Raw genomic sequence first — 16,643 nt, 5'->3', positions numbered from 1 at the left:
CACTAGAATCTACAGGTGTCAGTTTAATCTGTTTAAAACACAGCTGACACTCCTGTTTTACTTTGACCCTATAGGCTACAGCATTGTTTCTCAATTCTGGACAAGCACACCTGATTCAACTTGTAAACTAATAACCAAGCCCTCATTGAGTTGAATCAGGTGAGTTTGTCTTGGGCTACAACAAAAATGTGTGCTGTTGTGGTTACTCAAGGACTGGAGTTGGGAAACACTGGGCTACAGTAACTACATCATTTGAAACTACCTGTGTAATAGCAATAACTTAGTAGGCTATATAATTGAAAAACAATAACCATGTAATGCAAGAATGATTCACAGTGTAAAATCTGCAAGATATTTTCTTCATATTAGGCTCGAGGAAACAACAGTATGCAGATAGATAACCTCTGTGTTACTCTTTTTAAGATCACTTCAATACAATCCATTAACCAAAAGAGGGTAATGAAATGTAGATGTTGTTCTCGAATCCAACTAAAGAAGAAATTATAGGCTTTAGGATAATACCTATGCAGATGTACAGTATAGAATAGGCCTAGATTACTTTTAGTCCTTTGCCTTTCAGCCACTGTAGTGCAATTGACTAACATAACAGTCAACTTAACATTGCCTTGGGCCTTAGTCTATGTTAAGAATGCATAATAACTTGGAAAGGCCATCAGTACTTAACAAGTGAGGGAGCCTGAACGCTACCACTGTTGGAAATTGTTAATAACACAGACCTATAGAACATCAATTGCAGGTTTGCTTAGATTACTGTCTGTGCCTGGATGATAATTTTATAAATGATATGCTTGATAAATAGTAATTATTGAGTGTTTGCATTTTTGAAGTACATTATTAAATTGACCTTGACTGTACTTCAGTTGTCCTTAATTTCTTTCTCATATTGAGCTGATATCCTAGGCACTTTTCTCTCTTGCTCAGCCTGAATTGGCGTACTGTTAAAGTTCTATTGGTGCATTTTAAAGTTAAACAATCTGAGATTAAATCATTTTTAATTGAGAATGAACGTGCATCTGATATGCCTCTTTGAGCTGAATGGTTATAGAAATACTTTTAGCGGCTCCCTGCTTATGAAAGATGGACTGTCTATGTCCAGCCTGAGCAAAGGCATTTGTCACCTCTCATGACTCTCATCATGACTATTATGACTTATCTTACCCTCTGCTTTATTTCATACTGCCCTCGGCAGATGCTATTTGCTCTGTCAATCATTCACTCCACCCACATCATGAGACTTCCCATATTTATCCTAATATCAATTCACGCTGCTATCCTGTTTTTCAGGTCAAATGGAAGGGGAAAGATCTTTTTGATCTGGTGTGCCGGGCTCTGGGACTGAGAGAGACGTGGTTCTTCGGGTTCCAGTATGATGTCAAAGACACTGTAGCCTGGATCAAGATGGACAAGAAGGTAAATCTCAGCAACAGATGGTCTTGCTGAAGTAGATTGATGTGCTGGTTGGTACTCAGTGTCCCTTACATTGTTTGTGAACACTGTGAGTTGAATCGAGATGTAGTCTTCTTTACCAGCCATACATCTTCTAGGAATGTCAGGAGCCTGGCAAGAAACTGTCTGACTAATTGAGTTGTCCATGTTGTTTTGGTCTCTGTTGCAGGTTTTGGACCACGATGTGTCCAAGGAGGAACCAATCACCCTTCATTTCCTGGCCAAGTTTTACCCTGAGAATGCAGAGGAGGAGTTGGTTCAGGACATCACTCAGCATCTCTTCTTCCTACAGGTGACTATGCATGGCACACTCATTCTTTCTCATCAACTCAATCCATATGTTTCACTGTAAAAACTCTAGGCTATTATTTTTTATGGGAGTTAGCCACCAAGAAAGTAGCTCGTCAGTGTAATTTTCACTGATATTATCATTAATCGTTTTGGAGATACATTATGAAAGCCTCTCATTTTCAAAACTTTTCATCTAGGATCTTTGAACAAGCATGCATTTTTCCCTTTTGGACCGCCTCTTAAGAAAATCTGGTTTGGATTCTCAATTGACACCTATCAAGACACTGCTATAAAGTAGTGCACTAATTAAGGAATAGGGTGCCATTTGGGACAGACACTTCTTCTTCCAAGTCCTGCATGTACACTTCAAATCCAACTGACATGCCTCTCAGAACATGCTGAACATGCTCATAGATTACAGATGGATTTATGTGTTGGCAATCTTTCCACTGGCTTGCCTCACCTCGCTAGCAGCTTTTAAAGAATGTTTTAAATTGTTTTTCATCTCAGAAATACCTAGGGGAATTTTGGTCAGTTAACTTATAGAAAGCTCTCAAATGTTTCTGTGAGAATCATACAGTTATATTACAGATCTTGAAACACTATGCACATACATTTATCTCTTTAGGCACTTAGTACATCAATGTAATAATACTCCACTTGTGCGCTCATGTACTTACTTGACCAGTGATCCCATTGAAATGGGCAATATAATACACCTGCAGCTACATTACTGTTCTCTGAAGTTATATCACGGGTCTCTTCAGGCAGACTGCCAATAGAGGGCAAACTTTCACATCTACTTCCTTTGACTGCTATGGTTGGTGAGCACCAGATCCAAAGCCCTCTCAGTCCAGAGCACTCTCAGTAATACACTTTCCCATTGTCCCACTCTGATTGTATTCAGCCATGTGGAATCAATGTACTGCATTTTAACAGTGCCCTTTCTCCCCTGCCCTAATACTTTGAAGGGAATTCCTTCCCAGTACTGACACACTGGCACCCTATTCCCTATGTAATGCACTACTTTAGACCAGAGTACTATGGGCCCTGTCAAAAGTAGTGCACTACATAGGGAATCGGATGCCATTTGGGACATATCCCCAATTCCTTTATCCCTTCACGCGAGATGAGATTTGTTACAATGGTCTCCCTGCTATCCAATTCAACTAATCACATTTATCAATTAGGTTTTAAAGGCCCAGTGCAGTCAAAAACATTGATTTTCCTGTGTTTTATATATATTTCCACACTATGTGTTTGGAATAATAATGGTGAAAATGAGGATAATGCCCTGTTTGAAAAGTTTCGCCTGTTTTGGTGGGATGGAGCTTTGGTCGCCCCACTGAACCTTGGTGGAGTACATGGGAGAAATGAGAGATCGGATGGCAACCCTGTGGCCCCTGGTACGGGAACACATGCTGGAGGCCCAAGAGACAGATGGGCACAGTGAAGGGACTTTCAGCCAGGAGACAAAGTGTTGGTGTTGGTCCCCACCTCAGAATATACGTTTTTGGCCCGATGAAGTCAACTATAGGGTCAGGACAGCCGGGACGTAGGTATCTGACCCAGATTTACCATGTAAACCTGCTAAAGAAATGGAATGCACGTGATGTACTCTATTTCCCCGAAGAAGGCTACCACATAGACTGAGCCGGCAGAGGTGACAATGGAGGAGCAGCTGAGCCAAGTCCAGAAGCAGGAGCTGAGGGAGTTGTTCGTCCGAAACCAGGATGTGTTCTCCAGTGAACCAGGACACACCGATCTGGCACAGCATCATCACCGAACCCAGGAAAATGTGAAGTTGAGACCCGTACCACATACCGGAAGCAAGGAGAGAGGCTGTCAGGACCAAGATAAAAACAATTTGAAGCTGATATAATCGAATAGAGTCGAATAGTGAGTGGTGCAGCCCCATAGTGTTGGTGCCAAAACCAGACGGCACCATTCGATTCTGTAATGATTTTAGAAAAGTAAATAAAATCTCAAAGTTTGACGCCTACCCCATGCCCCGAATTGATGAATTGATCGAACGGCTAGGGACAGCCCTATTTATCAGCACGCTCGACCTGACAAAAGGATTATTGGCAAATGCCCTTAGCTCCCGAGGCACGGAAGAAAACTCCTTTCGCCACCCCGGATGGACTGTTCCATTATAAGAAGCAGCCCTTTGGGCTGCATGGGGCCCCGGCCACCTTCCAGAGGTTGATGGACCGGGTTCTCTGATCCCATTGGAAGTACGTGGCGGCATACATCGATGATATTGTGGTCCATGGGAGTGAGTGGGAGACCCATCTAAACCAGGTGAGCGCGGTAGTGCAGGCCTTACGGAAGGCGGGGCTAACAACAAATCCAAAGAAATGTTGGCTCGGCCTGAGGGAGGCTGAGTATCTGGGGTACACGATCGGGAGGGGATGTGTCAAACCCCAGGTGAAGAAAGTGGAGGCGATTCAGGACTGGCCTCGCCCCCTCACCAAGAAGCAGGTACACACGTTTGTGGGGTTGACTAGTTACTACCATAGATTTATTCCCCACTTTGCCTCCGTAGCCAGCCTGACCGATCTGACTAGGAGCCGTCTGCCTGCCCAAGTGAAGTGGATCGAGGAGACAGAAAGCCTTTCAGGACCTAAAGGGAGCACTATGTTCTGAACCCGTGCTGGTGACACCGGACTTTTCCAAACCACTGGTGGTTCAGACCAATGCATCCGAAACGGGTGGGTGTCATCCTATCACAGCTCCAAGAAGGTGAGGAACACCCAGTCATGTACATTAGCCAGAAGCTGTTGCCACGGGAACAACGATATTCCACAGTTGGAGAAAGAATGTCTAGCGATCAAGTAGGCGCTAGAAACGCTGAAGTATTACTTATTGGGACGGCACTTCACCCTCGTAATGAACCATGCACCACTGGTTTGGATGTCACAGAATAAGGACAGTAACTCCCGGGTCATCCGCTGGTTCCTATCCTTACAGCCCTTTGCTTTCTCTGTCGTCCACAGATCAGGTGCAGCCCATGGAAATGCCGATGCCCTCTCCAGGAGGGATGCTCTAGGGGTGGCAGACGGCAGGGAGAGGTGAGGGGAGTGGTAATTTAGGGGAAATATCTTGCAGGTCGCTGGCTCCACCCCTGAGCCTTATATGGACTTTTTGCCCCAACGCGGTGAGGCTGTAGGTCGTTAAGCCAGGGAGTGCTTGGGGATAAAGGAGGAAGCAGCCTGCACAAAGGGGCAGAGTAGGAGAGAGCCAAGCGCGTTATGAAGAGTGAGAGAACTATGTGTGATTACCTGTTGTGACCTGGACTTTCGTACCAACCCCCTTGTATACCGGACCGGATTGGCTGAGGACCCGAGTGTGAGGATTACCCCTGGAAAACGGAACGGACACAGAGAACGGCTTGTGGACTGTGAGGTGATTGGTGAATTCCCCAGTGTAGCAATATCTCTAATAAACTCCCCATTTCCCTTCTATTTGTGCTGCTGGTGTTTTGTTATTGAACTTGGTGGCGTGGAACCCCACACCCTTGAGCGTGCTACAATATTTATAAAAGTCACCTTGTCCGAAACAGAACTTCACGCCAGGGTAAGCTAGACCTTATGTGTGTTTGTAAAAGCCCCTATGGGAAAAAATAAAAGGTGGAAAACGATTGGAACCATTTTCCTGTTTGACCGCTAGGTTTTATGACACCTCCACTGTTGGGCTGTATTAGGTCAATATTACCAGAATGCTAATAAAATATATTTTTGATATTGAAAAACTATCCCGTGGCTTTTTCCAAATACCCCGGTATATATGGTATGAAGTGGTGTTGGAGGGCCAGTAGGAGGCACTCTTTCCTCTGGTCTAAAAAAATAACCCAATGCCCCAGGGCAGTGATTGGGGACACTGCCCTGTGTAGGGTGCCGTCTTTCGAATGGGACGTTAAACGGGTGTCCTGACTCTCTGAGGTCATTAAAGATCCCATGGCACTAATTGTAAGAGTAGGGGTGTTAACCCCGGTGTCCTGGCTAAATTCCCAATCTGGCCCTCAAACCATCACGGTCACCTAATAATCCCCAGTTTACAATTGGCTCATTCATCCCCCTCCTCTCCCCTGTAACTATTCCCCAGGTCGTTGCTGCAAATGAGAACGTGTTCTCAGTCAACTTACCTGGTAAAATAACTAATAAATAAAATACCCCCCATGCCGATTTGAAAACAAATTCGATAGATCAATGTGATATTTGGAATTGAATGACAGCTTCTAAATTGCTTTCAACACCTCATGCGCATTGAATAGCGGTGGGGCAATGTAGCGATAGCAGCCTATATGGAGAGTTGGGGGCGTAGCTTTCAGTTTGTTTGTTTTAGCCACCCGGGAAGAGTGAGTGTCATTCCAGTTAATGTGGTCTTATTGTATTCCTTAATGTACGGGATAAACGCAGACCGTCTACATTATCTTGGAAATAATGGATGATGATTTCTAAGTTAATGTACAGAATCCTGCTTATACCACAGTTGCCAAAGAAAACAATATGAAAGCACACATTTACAGGTAGAAATACTTTCCCCCCTCCGTTGATATTACATTTTTTCTAAGAAAATAAATACTTTCTCATCTTTTGGTTGCTGGAGATGCGACCCAGTCCTTCATTCGAATATATTTATATTTACAGACCCACTCCTTCGTTATCTGCTTTTAATGTCCATTCTAGAATGGCCTTCTAGACAATTAGAAATGAGTATTCAATAATACTGTGGTATAGTCAAACTTAAACTAGTTCACTGCCAGCATCTGTAGTGTTACAAGCTTACTATGTTAAAGTAGCCAATCCATGGTTATAATATTGTGGCTTCTACATGCGAAAGTCTTGTATAAAGAAAATATTTTGAAACATTATCTCAAGTTATTGAACCAAGTAAATGTCTTGGATAACAGTGAAGTTATTCAATTGCTTGTAACACGATTGAATACTGTATATTTACATAAGTATTTCTAAATTAAAAAGTGAGTTGGGTTGTACAGTGCATTCGGAAAGTATTCAGACCCCTTGACTTTTTCCACATTTTATGTTACAGCCTTATTCTAAAATGGATTTAATGAAACATTTTCCTCATCAATCTACACACAATACCCCATAATGACAACGTGAAAACAGGTTTTTAGAAATGTTTGCAAATGTATGAAAATGTAAAACTGAAAGAATAATTACATAAGTATCCAGAACCTTTGCGATGAGACTCGAGATTAAGCTCAGGTGCATCCTTGTTTCCATTGATCATCCTTGATTGAAGTCCCACCTGTGGTAAATTCAATTGATTGAACATGATTTGGAAAGGCACACACTCATCTATATAAGGTCCCACAGTTGACAGTGGATGTCAGAGCAAAAACCAAGCCATGAGTTCAAAGAAATTGTCCCTAGAGCTCCTTAGACAGGATTGTGTCGCGGCACAGATCTGGGGAAGGCGAACAAAAACAATTCTGCATAATTGAAGGTCCCCAAGAACACATTGGCCTCCATCATTCTTAAATTTAAGAAGTTTGGAACCATGGAAGAACCTTCCAGAAGGACAACCATCTCTGCAGCACTCCACCAATCAGGCCTTTATGGTAGAAACCTGGTACGATCCCTACGGTGAAGTATGGTGGTGGCAGCATCATGCTGTGGGGAGATTTTTCAGCGACATGGAATGGGAGACTATTGAGGAAAAGAGGAACAAAGCAAAGTACAGAGAGATCCAGGAAGAAAACCTGCTCCAGAGCGTTCAGGACCTCAGACTGGGGCGAAGGTTCACCTTCCAACAGGACAACAAACCTAAGCACACAGCCAAGACAACGCAGGAGTGGCTTCGGGACAAGTCTCTGAATATCCTTGAGTGGCCCATACAGAGCACGAACTTGAACCCGATCAAACATCTCTGGAGAGACTTGACAATAGCTGTGCAGCGACGCTCCCCATCCACCCTGACCAAGCTTGAGTGGATCTGCAGAGAATAATGGGAGAAACTCTCCAAATACAGGGTGTGTCAAGCTTGTAGTGTCATACCCAAGAAGACACGAGGCTGTAATTGCTGCCAAAAGTGCATCAAAGTACTGAATTAAAGGGTCTGACTACTTTTATAAATGTGATATTTCATAAAAGTGATTTATTTTTATGCATTTGCAAAAAATGTTTTTAAAAAAACAGTTTTTGCTTTATCATTATGGGGTATTGTGTGTGTGTGGTAGATTTGAGGAAATGTAATGTTTTTCAAATTCAACTAATTTACTGGTAATTAGTTGAAGTAGTTTTTTGGGTTGATCCGAAGAGTAACTTTTTATACTCTAGGTCAGATTTTGTCACTCTTCTGTTTCCGTTCAGGTGAAGAATAATATCCTGGAAGAGGAGATCTACTGCCCTCCTGAAGCCTCTGTGCTGCTGGCCTCCTATGCCGTCCAGGCCAAGGTCTGTATCACTAACTCTGTTTTCTCCTCTTACAATCAATAAACCTGTCTGTCCACACATCCATCTGTCAATTCCATGCACTTGTCTGTTCCTCAGTCTATTCATCCATTTATCCGTCTATAATTAATTGAAAGCCCTGCTGAACAATATAGTGCCAAGCTCAATGACCCTCCTGACAGCAAGCCTTGAGAGTCATTTGCAAAGAAAGACTCCAAATGAACTTCCCCACACCATTCTGCTGAAGGATTGCATCCCTCCAAACCTGTCTGTCTCCAGATTCCCCCAAAAGGGATTCTCTTAAACAACAAGTTGCAGGTTTTGACAGAGGTCCTCCAGAGAAACTACTGATTCATCTCAAAGGGCTTGTTGGCTGAGTATCCACGCCTCACCACCTAATGCCAATTTAGAATCCTGGGGGTGAAAGAGGACGACTGTTGACCAAGCCTGTGTCCAACATTTCACCAGATTTCCTTTATAGTGCAGTACTTTTGACCATGGCCATATGTTTGTGGTCAAAAGTAGTACACTATATATGGAATAGGGTGCCATTTGGGACACATCCCATCTCTAATCCACAAATCACATCAGGCCAGCTCTCCTCTCCTGTCAGATCATTTGAACTGGACATGGCAGAAACGGTAACATGCTCTCAGTGTATCAGCAGTCCACGTTGATGGTCTTTTAGTTTATCTGCTTAACTTTCTTGACTTCACATACATGTGTTGTGTGACACAAATTCACAGTTTAGAGTGGCCTTGTATTGTCCCAGGCACAAGGTGCAATGTGTAATGATCATGCTGTTTAATCAGTTTCTTGATATGCCATGTAGGACAAGCTACCACTGAATGAAAAATACCTGGCTTTTGGCACCGGTATAGCTGACTAACGCTACCTATCAAAAAACAAACATTGTTCAGGGATGCAAACTAGTCACCTTTTATATTGAATCCAAAATAGTTGACCTACGTGATTTGTTTAGCTCCGATGAGAAGTTTTTTTGAGGGAGTTAGATCTCTACTGGCTGCGTTTACTTAACATAATTCTGAGAAGCAGGTGACTGAGAATGAAGAGCCAACAAATGTACTAGTTGCAGCATCAGCGTGTGCTCTGTAAAGTCAGCTTGCCAGTTACAGTATCGAGTCCCCTGGACGATAACGAAGAGGCAACGTTAGGTGAGAAGCCTGACCACGGAGACGGGGGGTGAGAAGATGATGAAGCGTACTTCATGAGCTGTAACCGAAAAACTACTGCCATTTGGAAATGTTGAGGTGGTGGAGAAAGTGTGGTGGAACAAGTATTAGCACAGTTTAAGTATCTTGCTAGCTGGCTCTAATTCCCCGTTAGCTAGCCAGAGAAATGTTGAGCAACATTAGCCAACTTATCTGATCAAATAATTGAGTTTATGGTGTGAAAATGAGCTTGCTAATAAAGTCAGACAGCTAAAATTAGTAACCTAACAAATTCGCTGTAGTATTAACTGGTATACGACAACGAGGTAAAGACACTTTCAAGTTTGATATTTGCGCTTTCAAACCACTTGAGCCACAGATTCCAATTAAGTGTCATGATGTTGGAAAAATTGCACACAACATTGCACAGGTCTTATTTTCACGATGTGGACATTAATTCGCTTTCCAAAGCTAATAAACATGTGGGAAAAGCATTTTATATTCCTAGTTGAATTAGTTAGGGAGCGTAAACAAAGTACAAACTTTTTTCCACATTCGAATTTCAATAGCTCCTTGGTCATGTGACCTACTTAACTCAAACAATGTTCAGAATGTCCACTGACTACGCTCCTTGGTCATGTGACCTGACTTCAAACAAGGTTCAGGATGTACACTCGGTGGGCCTACACATTGCATATCCTTTAGTTTGTCCAATTTACATTACATTACATTTAAGTCATTTAGCAGACGCTCTTATCCAGAGCGACTTACAATTCTAAATTCCATGCATGACTTATTCAATTGGAATTCATCAGATACTGTATGTAATATAAATCCATCAATGTTTTTCTTCTTCTTTTATTAGGTATGCACAGACCCCCAAAACTCAAATGGATTGATTGCCTTTCAATCTCAACACAGCTGGTGTTTCATCTCTCTTGCCATCTGACATTTCATCTAATGTTTTTACATACATTTAGCAAAATGTACAATTTCAATAGCTCCTTGGTCATGAGACCTAATAACTTCAAACAAGGTACAGAATGTACACGGACTATCCTTATATATTGCACACCCTTTAGTTTGTCCATTTTTGGCTCACTTGATTTTACATTAAAAAAAAAATTCAATAGCTCCTTGGTCATGTGACTTACTGGACTCAAACAAACTTCAGAATGCCCACTGACTAGCCTTATATATTGCACACTTGTTTGTGTACTGTAAAATAATCACAGAGTGTAATGTACATTTTTCATAGTTTTAAACTTCAATAGCTCCTTGGTCATGTCAATTACACACCTAAGAAGCATTCAGTGGATATACACCCAAATTGCATAACCTCTAGTCATGTATCTTCTATATTTTTGTACAATTGTTAATATTAGTTTGACAATTAGGGGTTTTGTCCAGTGTTAAAACTTTAATATTTATCTATAAAATCAGTTCTAATAACTTATTTTCCCATTTTGTAAAAAAAAAAAAAAATGCCACAGTATTTAACAGCGGTACACAATAGGAGAGAGACATATCTCCTTTCATCGTTAATATCAACCATAAAGGAAAAGGGCAAAGTACGAGATTCATGTTATTAATTGTCCAAAGGCGGGATGGAGAGTGAGCTAGTGAGGTAGGCTGTAATGGGTTTGCTGGTCAATACATATACTGAACATGTAACCACAGTAATGGTGGCCAGAAAATCAATTAATAAAAATGGAATATTGACAAATTTAAAGAAAAATTGTAGACCTTTAATTTTTTCCAACATGTCAACAGACGCATTACTTCAAATAAGTACAAAACATTTCAGTGTTAACTTTCTCTTTATCCCTGGTTGATGTACATTTCAGAGCCTCTTCAGTGTGGATAGGTTATAGCATACATTTTCACAGCACTTCCAGTTTGTGTTCTTCACTCTGAACTCTTTTGTCTCCATTCCTAGGCACAGCACATGGAACCACCGTTGGCATGAAAAAAACATTCAATCTAAAACAAAGCGTAAAATGTTATAAATAATATCAAATATCAATTCAGTATGACGAATTAGCCATCCACTGTGTTATAGCATAAAATGCCTTACATGCCGTCACTGTTGTCAAAAGATTATAAACATGTTAAATTAAGTTACTCACCCAGTCAGTCCTTGGGCCACATCCAGGTTCTTTCAATGACACACAAGAAGCAGTTGTTGGCTTTGTTGAACTCTGAAATCATAGGCATGAACTGAACATATGGTTGTCCCACACAACTACATAAAAATAAAGAATATACATTTACTTTGAATTAAATGTCATTACATACCAGACATTTTTAGTATATCCTCAGCCATTTCTTTTCGCAGTTGCTCCCATGTGTTTTTGTGAAGGTTCTATACCAATTTGGGAGGGGATGTTGGGAAATCCTGTGCAACTTCCTTGGCCATCTACACCAAAAAATAAAATACGAGTTTTGTCACGTAACCGCTAACCATTCATTATTGAAAATATAACTAATCAAACCTGCATTAAAGACCCCGTAGCTGATGGTGTGTGTTATTTCCCTTCCTTTCCACTTTATGTCCACCCAGTCGTCTTTTCCATGGCAGGATCTTCTCATTTTGAAAGTATTCTCTTTTTTTATGGAAACATAATGGAGTTCTGATTAGTTATAGGTTAATGAATACACAGGCCAAAATACTATTCTGATTTCCTTATCACTATAATCTAGTAGAGGTAATTTCCTTTATGTCCCATTCTACACACAGCCTAAATAGTAGGTACTGAACCATTTACAGGAGAATAATAAAAGTAGCATATAGGACCAACCCTATTCAGCTATGATTTTACCACTCAGAATCCAGAATGGATATGACAATGGGGCCAGCACAGAACGTAATACACCCTTACTACAATCTACTTCTTGACTTCTTATCTGGTAAACTGCTACTGTGTGTCAAGAAAAGAGCCCCAATTAGGGGTTAGTGTACTCCAGTAAAATAAGGTCTGGTTTAGATTAAAAACTACTGCCCTGCGTCCGTGTTCATAGGGGCATGAGAGCCTAGTCAGTGGTAGAATTGGCACTTTATTGGCCCAAACACCCACAGATCCACAAGGTTAAGCTTACTCTTGGACAGTAATTAGTAATGTTTTTGTTTGTTGCATTGACGCATTGTGTCTTCTAACTGTCCAAGAATAGGATCCAAAGTGGTGACATGACCAAAGAGCAATTTGAATGTTTTCAAAGAGAGATGAAAATGGACAAACTTAAGGGTGTGCAATGTGTAGGCCCACTGAGTGTACATTCTGAACCTTGTTTGAAGTCACTAGGTCACATGACCAAGGAGCTATTGAAAAAAAAACATTTTTTAAATAAATTATTTAAAATAGTGCGAGATGTAATTTGACAAAAAAAGTGTGCGCAATGTGTGTCTATGCCATCGGGTTAGCTACAACCAGTTTTGAACGTTTTTAGGAGTAATGGTTAAAGAGCTATTGAAATGTGAAAAATGTGATTTGTCACTATGTTGACGGTCCCTAACTGCTGTTGGTGGACGTAAGGAAAACTACAGGCGGATATTCGTTGAATTATCCAACCTGAAACTGTCGTTACCTCGGTGTATACCTCGGTGTAGACTCCTTGCCGTTCCTCAAATTATAACGTGTTAGTTGCTTACTGGACCCTGGCAATCGGTGAAATGTTAATTAGCTAATGATTCAACCATTTTCTGTTAACTAATGTTTTCCCTCTACAGTATGTGGTTCATTTTGAGGATGAGATAATTAGGTGAAAATGAGGCGTTGCATGTTAAACAAGTTGATTCAGGGATCAAGTGTAGCTGCCAGGAGCTGGGCCTGGCTTAAGCTATATGCCACTATTGAGATGAAAGGAACATCACACACTTTTCCTCTTTCTCACTTTTGTTGGCACATTGTAGAACCTATGTCCACAGGCAGAAAGTGTACAGTGTAATAATGTGCAGTGTAGCCCAAAGATATTGTTTTTGTTGTGTTGAACTTGACAGTAATGTGTGTGAGGGGGATTATACTTTTTTTTACTCAGTGAACGTTATGTTTGCACACATGTAGACTTGGGCACTTGATCAATGTCAACTATAGTGGCCACTATAATAGAGCAAAAATAGAATGCTTGTTTGTTTCATTTTATTTCTACTTGAAGATGTTTTTTTTCTCCCTCAAGTGCAATATTTATGTGTGGTCACAAGCTTTCTATTATAAAGGCTGTCATGGCTAATTGCAAATTAGTGTATTGTTTTTTTTCTCAAGACCTAAGTGTCATTTGCAGTAGGTCTAGGCAACGAAGAACATTGGATTGCTTTCTTTACATTTTTTTTTTTTTTTAGCTGTGAGTTAGGTTCACATTAACCACTTTTTATTTTACACACAGAGACTGATCATGTAGATCATATTTTTTGTTGTCTAATTAGTTAAAACATGCATTTCCCCCTAGCAGGGATTTCTTTTTGCATGTTTCAGTGCAAAAAAACAAAGTGTCACCTTTTTGGTCCCTCAGCATTTTGTATCCCTGAAATTGTTTGATATTATAATTATTTACAAATCGATACTTGGAGTCAAAATAATATTGCGAAATATGTAACTACATCGATTTCCCCCACCCCCCACGTGTGTGTGTGTGTGGAATGAGATGTTCTCTATGAAGAAGATGAGGGCGAAGTGATTGCGGGAAAGACAAGTGATTCTAACTGGCATGGTTTAACCTATAGGCAGGTTGCGTTAAGGGCAATGTACAGATTTAGATTTAAGGTCTGTAGTCTGATTTCAATGACAGCAGATACCACTAAACATCATAAGCAGTGGAAAGCGTAATTGACATGCAAGAGATGGAGAGCGATTGAAGGAGGGTAGACTGAAAAAGGGTTTATAGGAAGAAGAAAGGTTTGTGTATTTGTTGGTGTGTATGTGTGTAGGCTAAAGTATCATCCTGCTAGGCAGTGCAGGATAGACTCGTGTTTGGTATTCAGCGGGGCACCTCGCTCCAGAGACATGTTGATAGGGAGTTTCAAGCAACTACTGCTTAAAAACAAAATGCAGGAAGTTGCCTGGCCAGGCATCCACTCACTGGCTGTAGGTAGAGCAGGGGTAGCAGAAGAAGAATAGAGGGAGTGGGGTAGCGAGTGGAGAGAGTGTGACACACCAGGCAGCCTGCAATGTAATCCCACTGTGTGAATAGAATACAATACACAGAATTGGTCTGATCGACCAGTTATTACTAGTCTGCTCTGGCAGGTGACATCGATGATTTGATAAATTGGCATATAAAAGGGATTCTTGTCAATTGAATGTCTTGTAATTCAAGGTTTAGAATTGAAATACAGTAACAACACACCCTCCTATACAACTACAACAACCAACAGTATCCAACACACTTCCAAAACTACTACTGTGTCCTTTTTCTGAATGATGATGAATTTGCCATTAACCATGATTCCCTAGTTACCATTCAGTTCCAACTGATGAAAGCTAAATGGTCAGTAGCTGTTATTTAAATTGAACCTTTATTTAACTAGGCAAGTCGGTTAAGAACAAATTCTTATTTACAATGATGGCCTACCGGGGAACTGTTCAGGGGCAGAACGACAGATTTTAACCTTGTCAGCTCGGGGATTCTATCCAGAAACCTTTCGGTTACTGGCCCAACGCTCTAACCACTAGGCTACCTGCCATAATCATCAGGTCCCATCAGTGTCTGGTCCATACACAAATTTTATACCCATTTCCTTTGGCCTTTTTGTGCCAGTCCTGAAACTGTGTTCCTGACACACGCGCATACACATAAACAAATACTGCATTATAAAGGAACTACCACAGTTTTCTCTAGCCCTTGGGTGGTAATTTTTGTGTCACCACTGAAGGTATTTGACATTCTCTTCTCTCGTCTATTGTTATTCCTCTCTCATTTGTGAAACATATCTTAATGACATTATGTAATGTCACCATTTCCTGACGACCAGGAAGGGGTGTGTGTGTGTGTGCTGCAAGTAAATTAGTCTGTGTTTTGATGGAAGACCTGACCCTGTTCATTTTGACCGATTCATCTCTCATCTTACGACTGTGACTTTATCACATCATAAACTTATAAGGATAAAAGGATAGAGATATACTATCATATTATCTCTATTGGCCTGACCATTTCCTTTTAACTGCTTTTGCTCTCTTGACTTTGCAGTATGGAGACTATGACCCCAATGTCCACAAACTAGGCTTTCTGGCTCAAGAGGAACTCTTACCAAAGAGGGTGAGTGACTGCCATTAGTCTTTTAGCTGCAATACATAAGCACCATCGTAGTAACCTTGTAGTTTTAATTTCTGCCAGAAATGGTAAGGACATTATCAATGACGGTAATAACGTTACCGTCATTGGCGCAGTGGCTTAACCGCTGTACTGCAGCGCCAGCTGTGCCATCAGAGACTCTGGGTTCGCGCCCAGGCTCTGTCGTAACCGGCCGCGACCGGGAGGTCCGTGGGGCGACACACAATTGGCCTAGCGTCGTCCGGGTTAGGGAGGGCTTGGCCGGTAGGGATGTCCTTGTCTCATCGCGTACCAGTGACTCCTGTGGCGGGCCGGGCGCAGTTCGCGCTAACCAAGGTTGCCAGGCGACACATTGGTGCGGCTGGCTTCCGGGTTGGATGCGCGCTGTGTTAAGCAGTGCGGCTTGGTTGGGTTGTGTATCGGAAGACGCATGACTTTCAACCTTCGTCTCTCCCGAGCCCGTACGGGAGTTGTAGTGATGAGACAAGATAGTAGCTACTAAAACAATTGGATACCACGAAATTGGGGAGAAAAAGGGGTAAACTTTCCTTGGATTTCCTGGAACACATGTACAAAACACATTTCTGTTATTGTACTGCATATGTTTGGAATAAACGTTTGAGTGATTGTTGTAACTACCTATCCTCTGTTTTTTAGGTGATCAACCTTTATCAAATGACAGCAGAGATGTGGGAGGAGAGAATCACTTCTTGTTATGCTGAGCATAGAGGGAGAACAAGGTAAGGCTGCAATGTCTGTCTAGGAATAAAGGGTCTGTCTTCACTGATTCCCTATGACAGTTTCCAGTGCTTAGGAGTTTTTTCCTCCCTTGCTTAGAATTAGGCTTATGTACTCGGGCTAACACCAAAGGCAGACATGAAAATGCACTTGTGGATCTACCCTCTTGCTTGTATTTGCCAGCCACATCAAAAGAACATCAGATAAAAGTGAAACGAGTCTCAACGTTGTGTTTTTTGTCAAAGTATGCAAATGTTGTTTCTTGCTGGAGATGACCCAGAAGAAGAGT

The 16,643-nt window shown here is 41.5% G+C and overlaps 1 protein-coding gene across 3 annotated transcripts in view; it reads left to right on the top strand.

The window, feature by feature from the left end:
* nf2a (NF2, moesin-ezrin-radixin like (MERLIN) tumor suppressor a) overlaps positions 1 to 16,643 on the top strand; it is a 65,540-nt gene that overhangs the window by 1,269 nt on the left and 47,628 nt on the right. For all 3 annotated transcript variants that reach the window (XR_008064107.1, XM_035786258.2, XM_035786260.2), the window contains exons 2-6: positions 1,306 to 1,431; positions 1,637 to 1,759; positions 8,100 to 8,183; positions 15,533 to 15,601; positions 16,274 to 16,356. Coding sequence is in view for 2 of the 3 variants with exons in the window: in XM_035786258.2 (XP_035642151.1) it covers positions 1,306 to 1,431; positions 1,637 to 1,759; positions 8,100 to 8,183; positions 15,533 to 15,601; positions 16,274 to 16,356 (485 nt within the window). In the remaining variant the exon portion in view is untranslated. The remainder of the gene's footprint in view (positions 1 to 1,305; positions 1,432 to 1,636; positions 1,760 to 8,099; positions 8,184 to 15,532; positions 15,602 to 16,273; positions 16,357 to 16,643) is intronic.

The sequence above is a fragment of the Oncorhynchus keta genome, chromosome 14 (genome assembly GCF_023373465.1).
Source record: "Oncorhynchus keta strain PuntledgeMale-10-30-2019 chromosome 14, Oket_V2, whole genome shotgun sequence".
Classification (NCBI taxonomy): domain Eukaryota; kingdom Metazoa; phylum Chordata; class Actinopteri; order Salmoniformes; family Salmonidae; genus Oncorhynchus; species Oncorhynchus keta.
The sequence above is the reverse complement of the archived record's forward strand: the minus strand, read 5'-3'. Positions and strand labels throughout refer to the sequence as shown.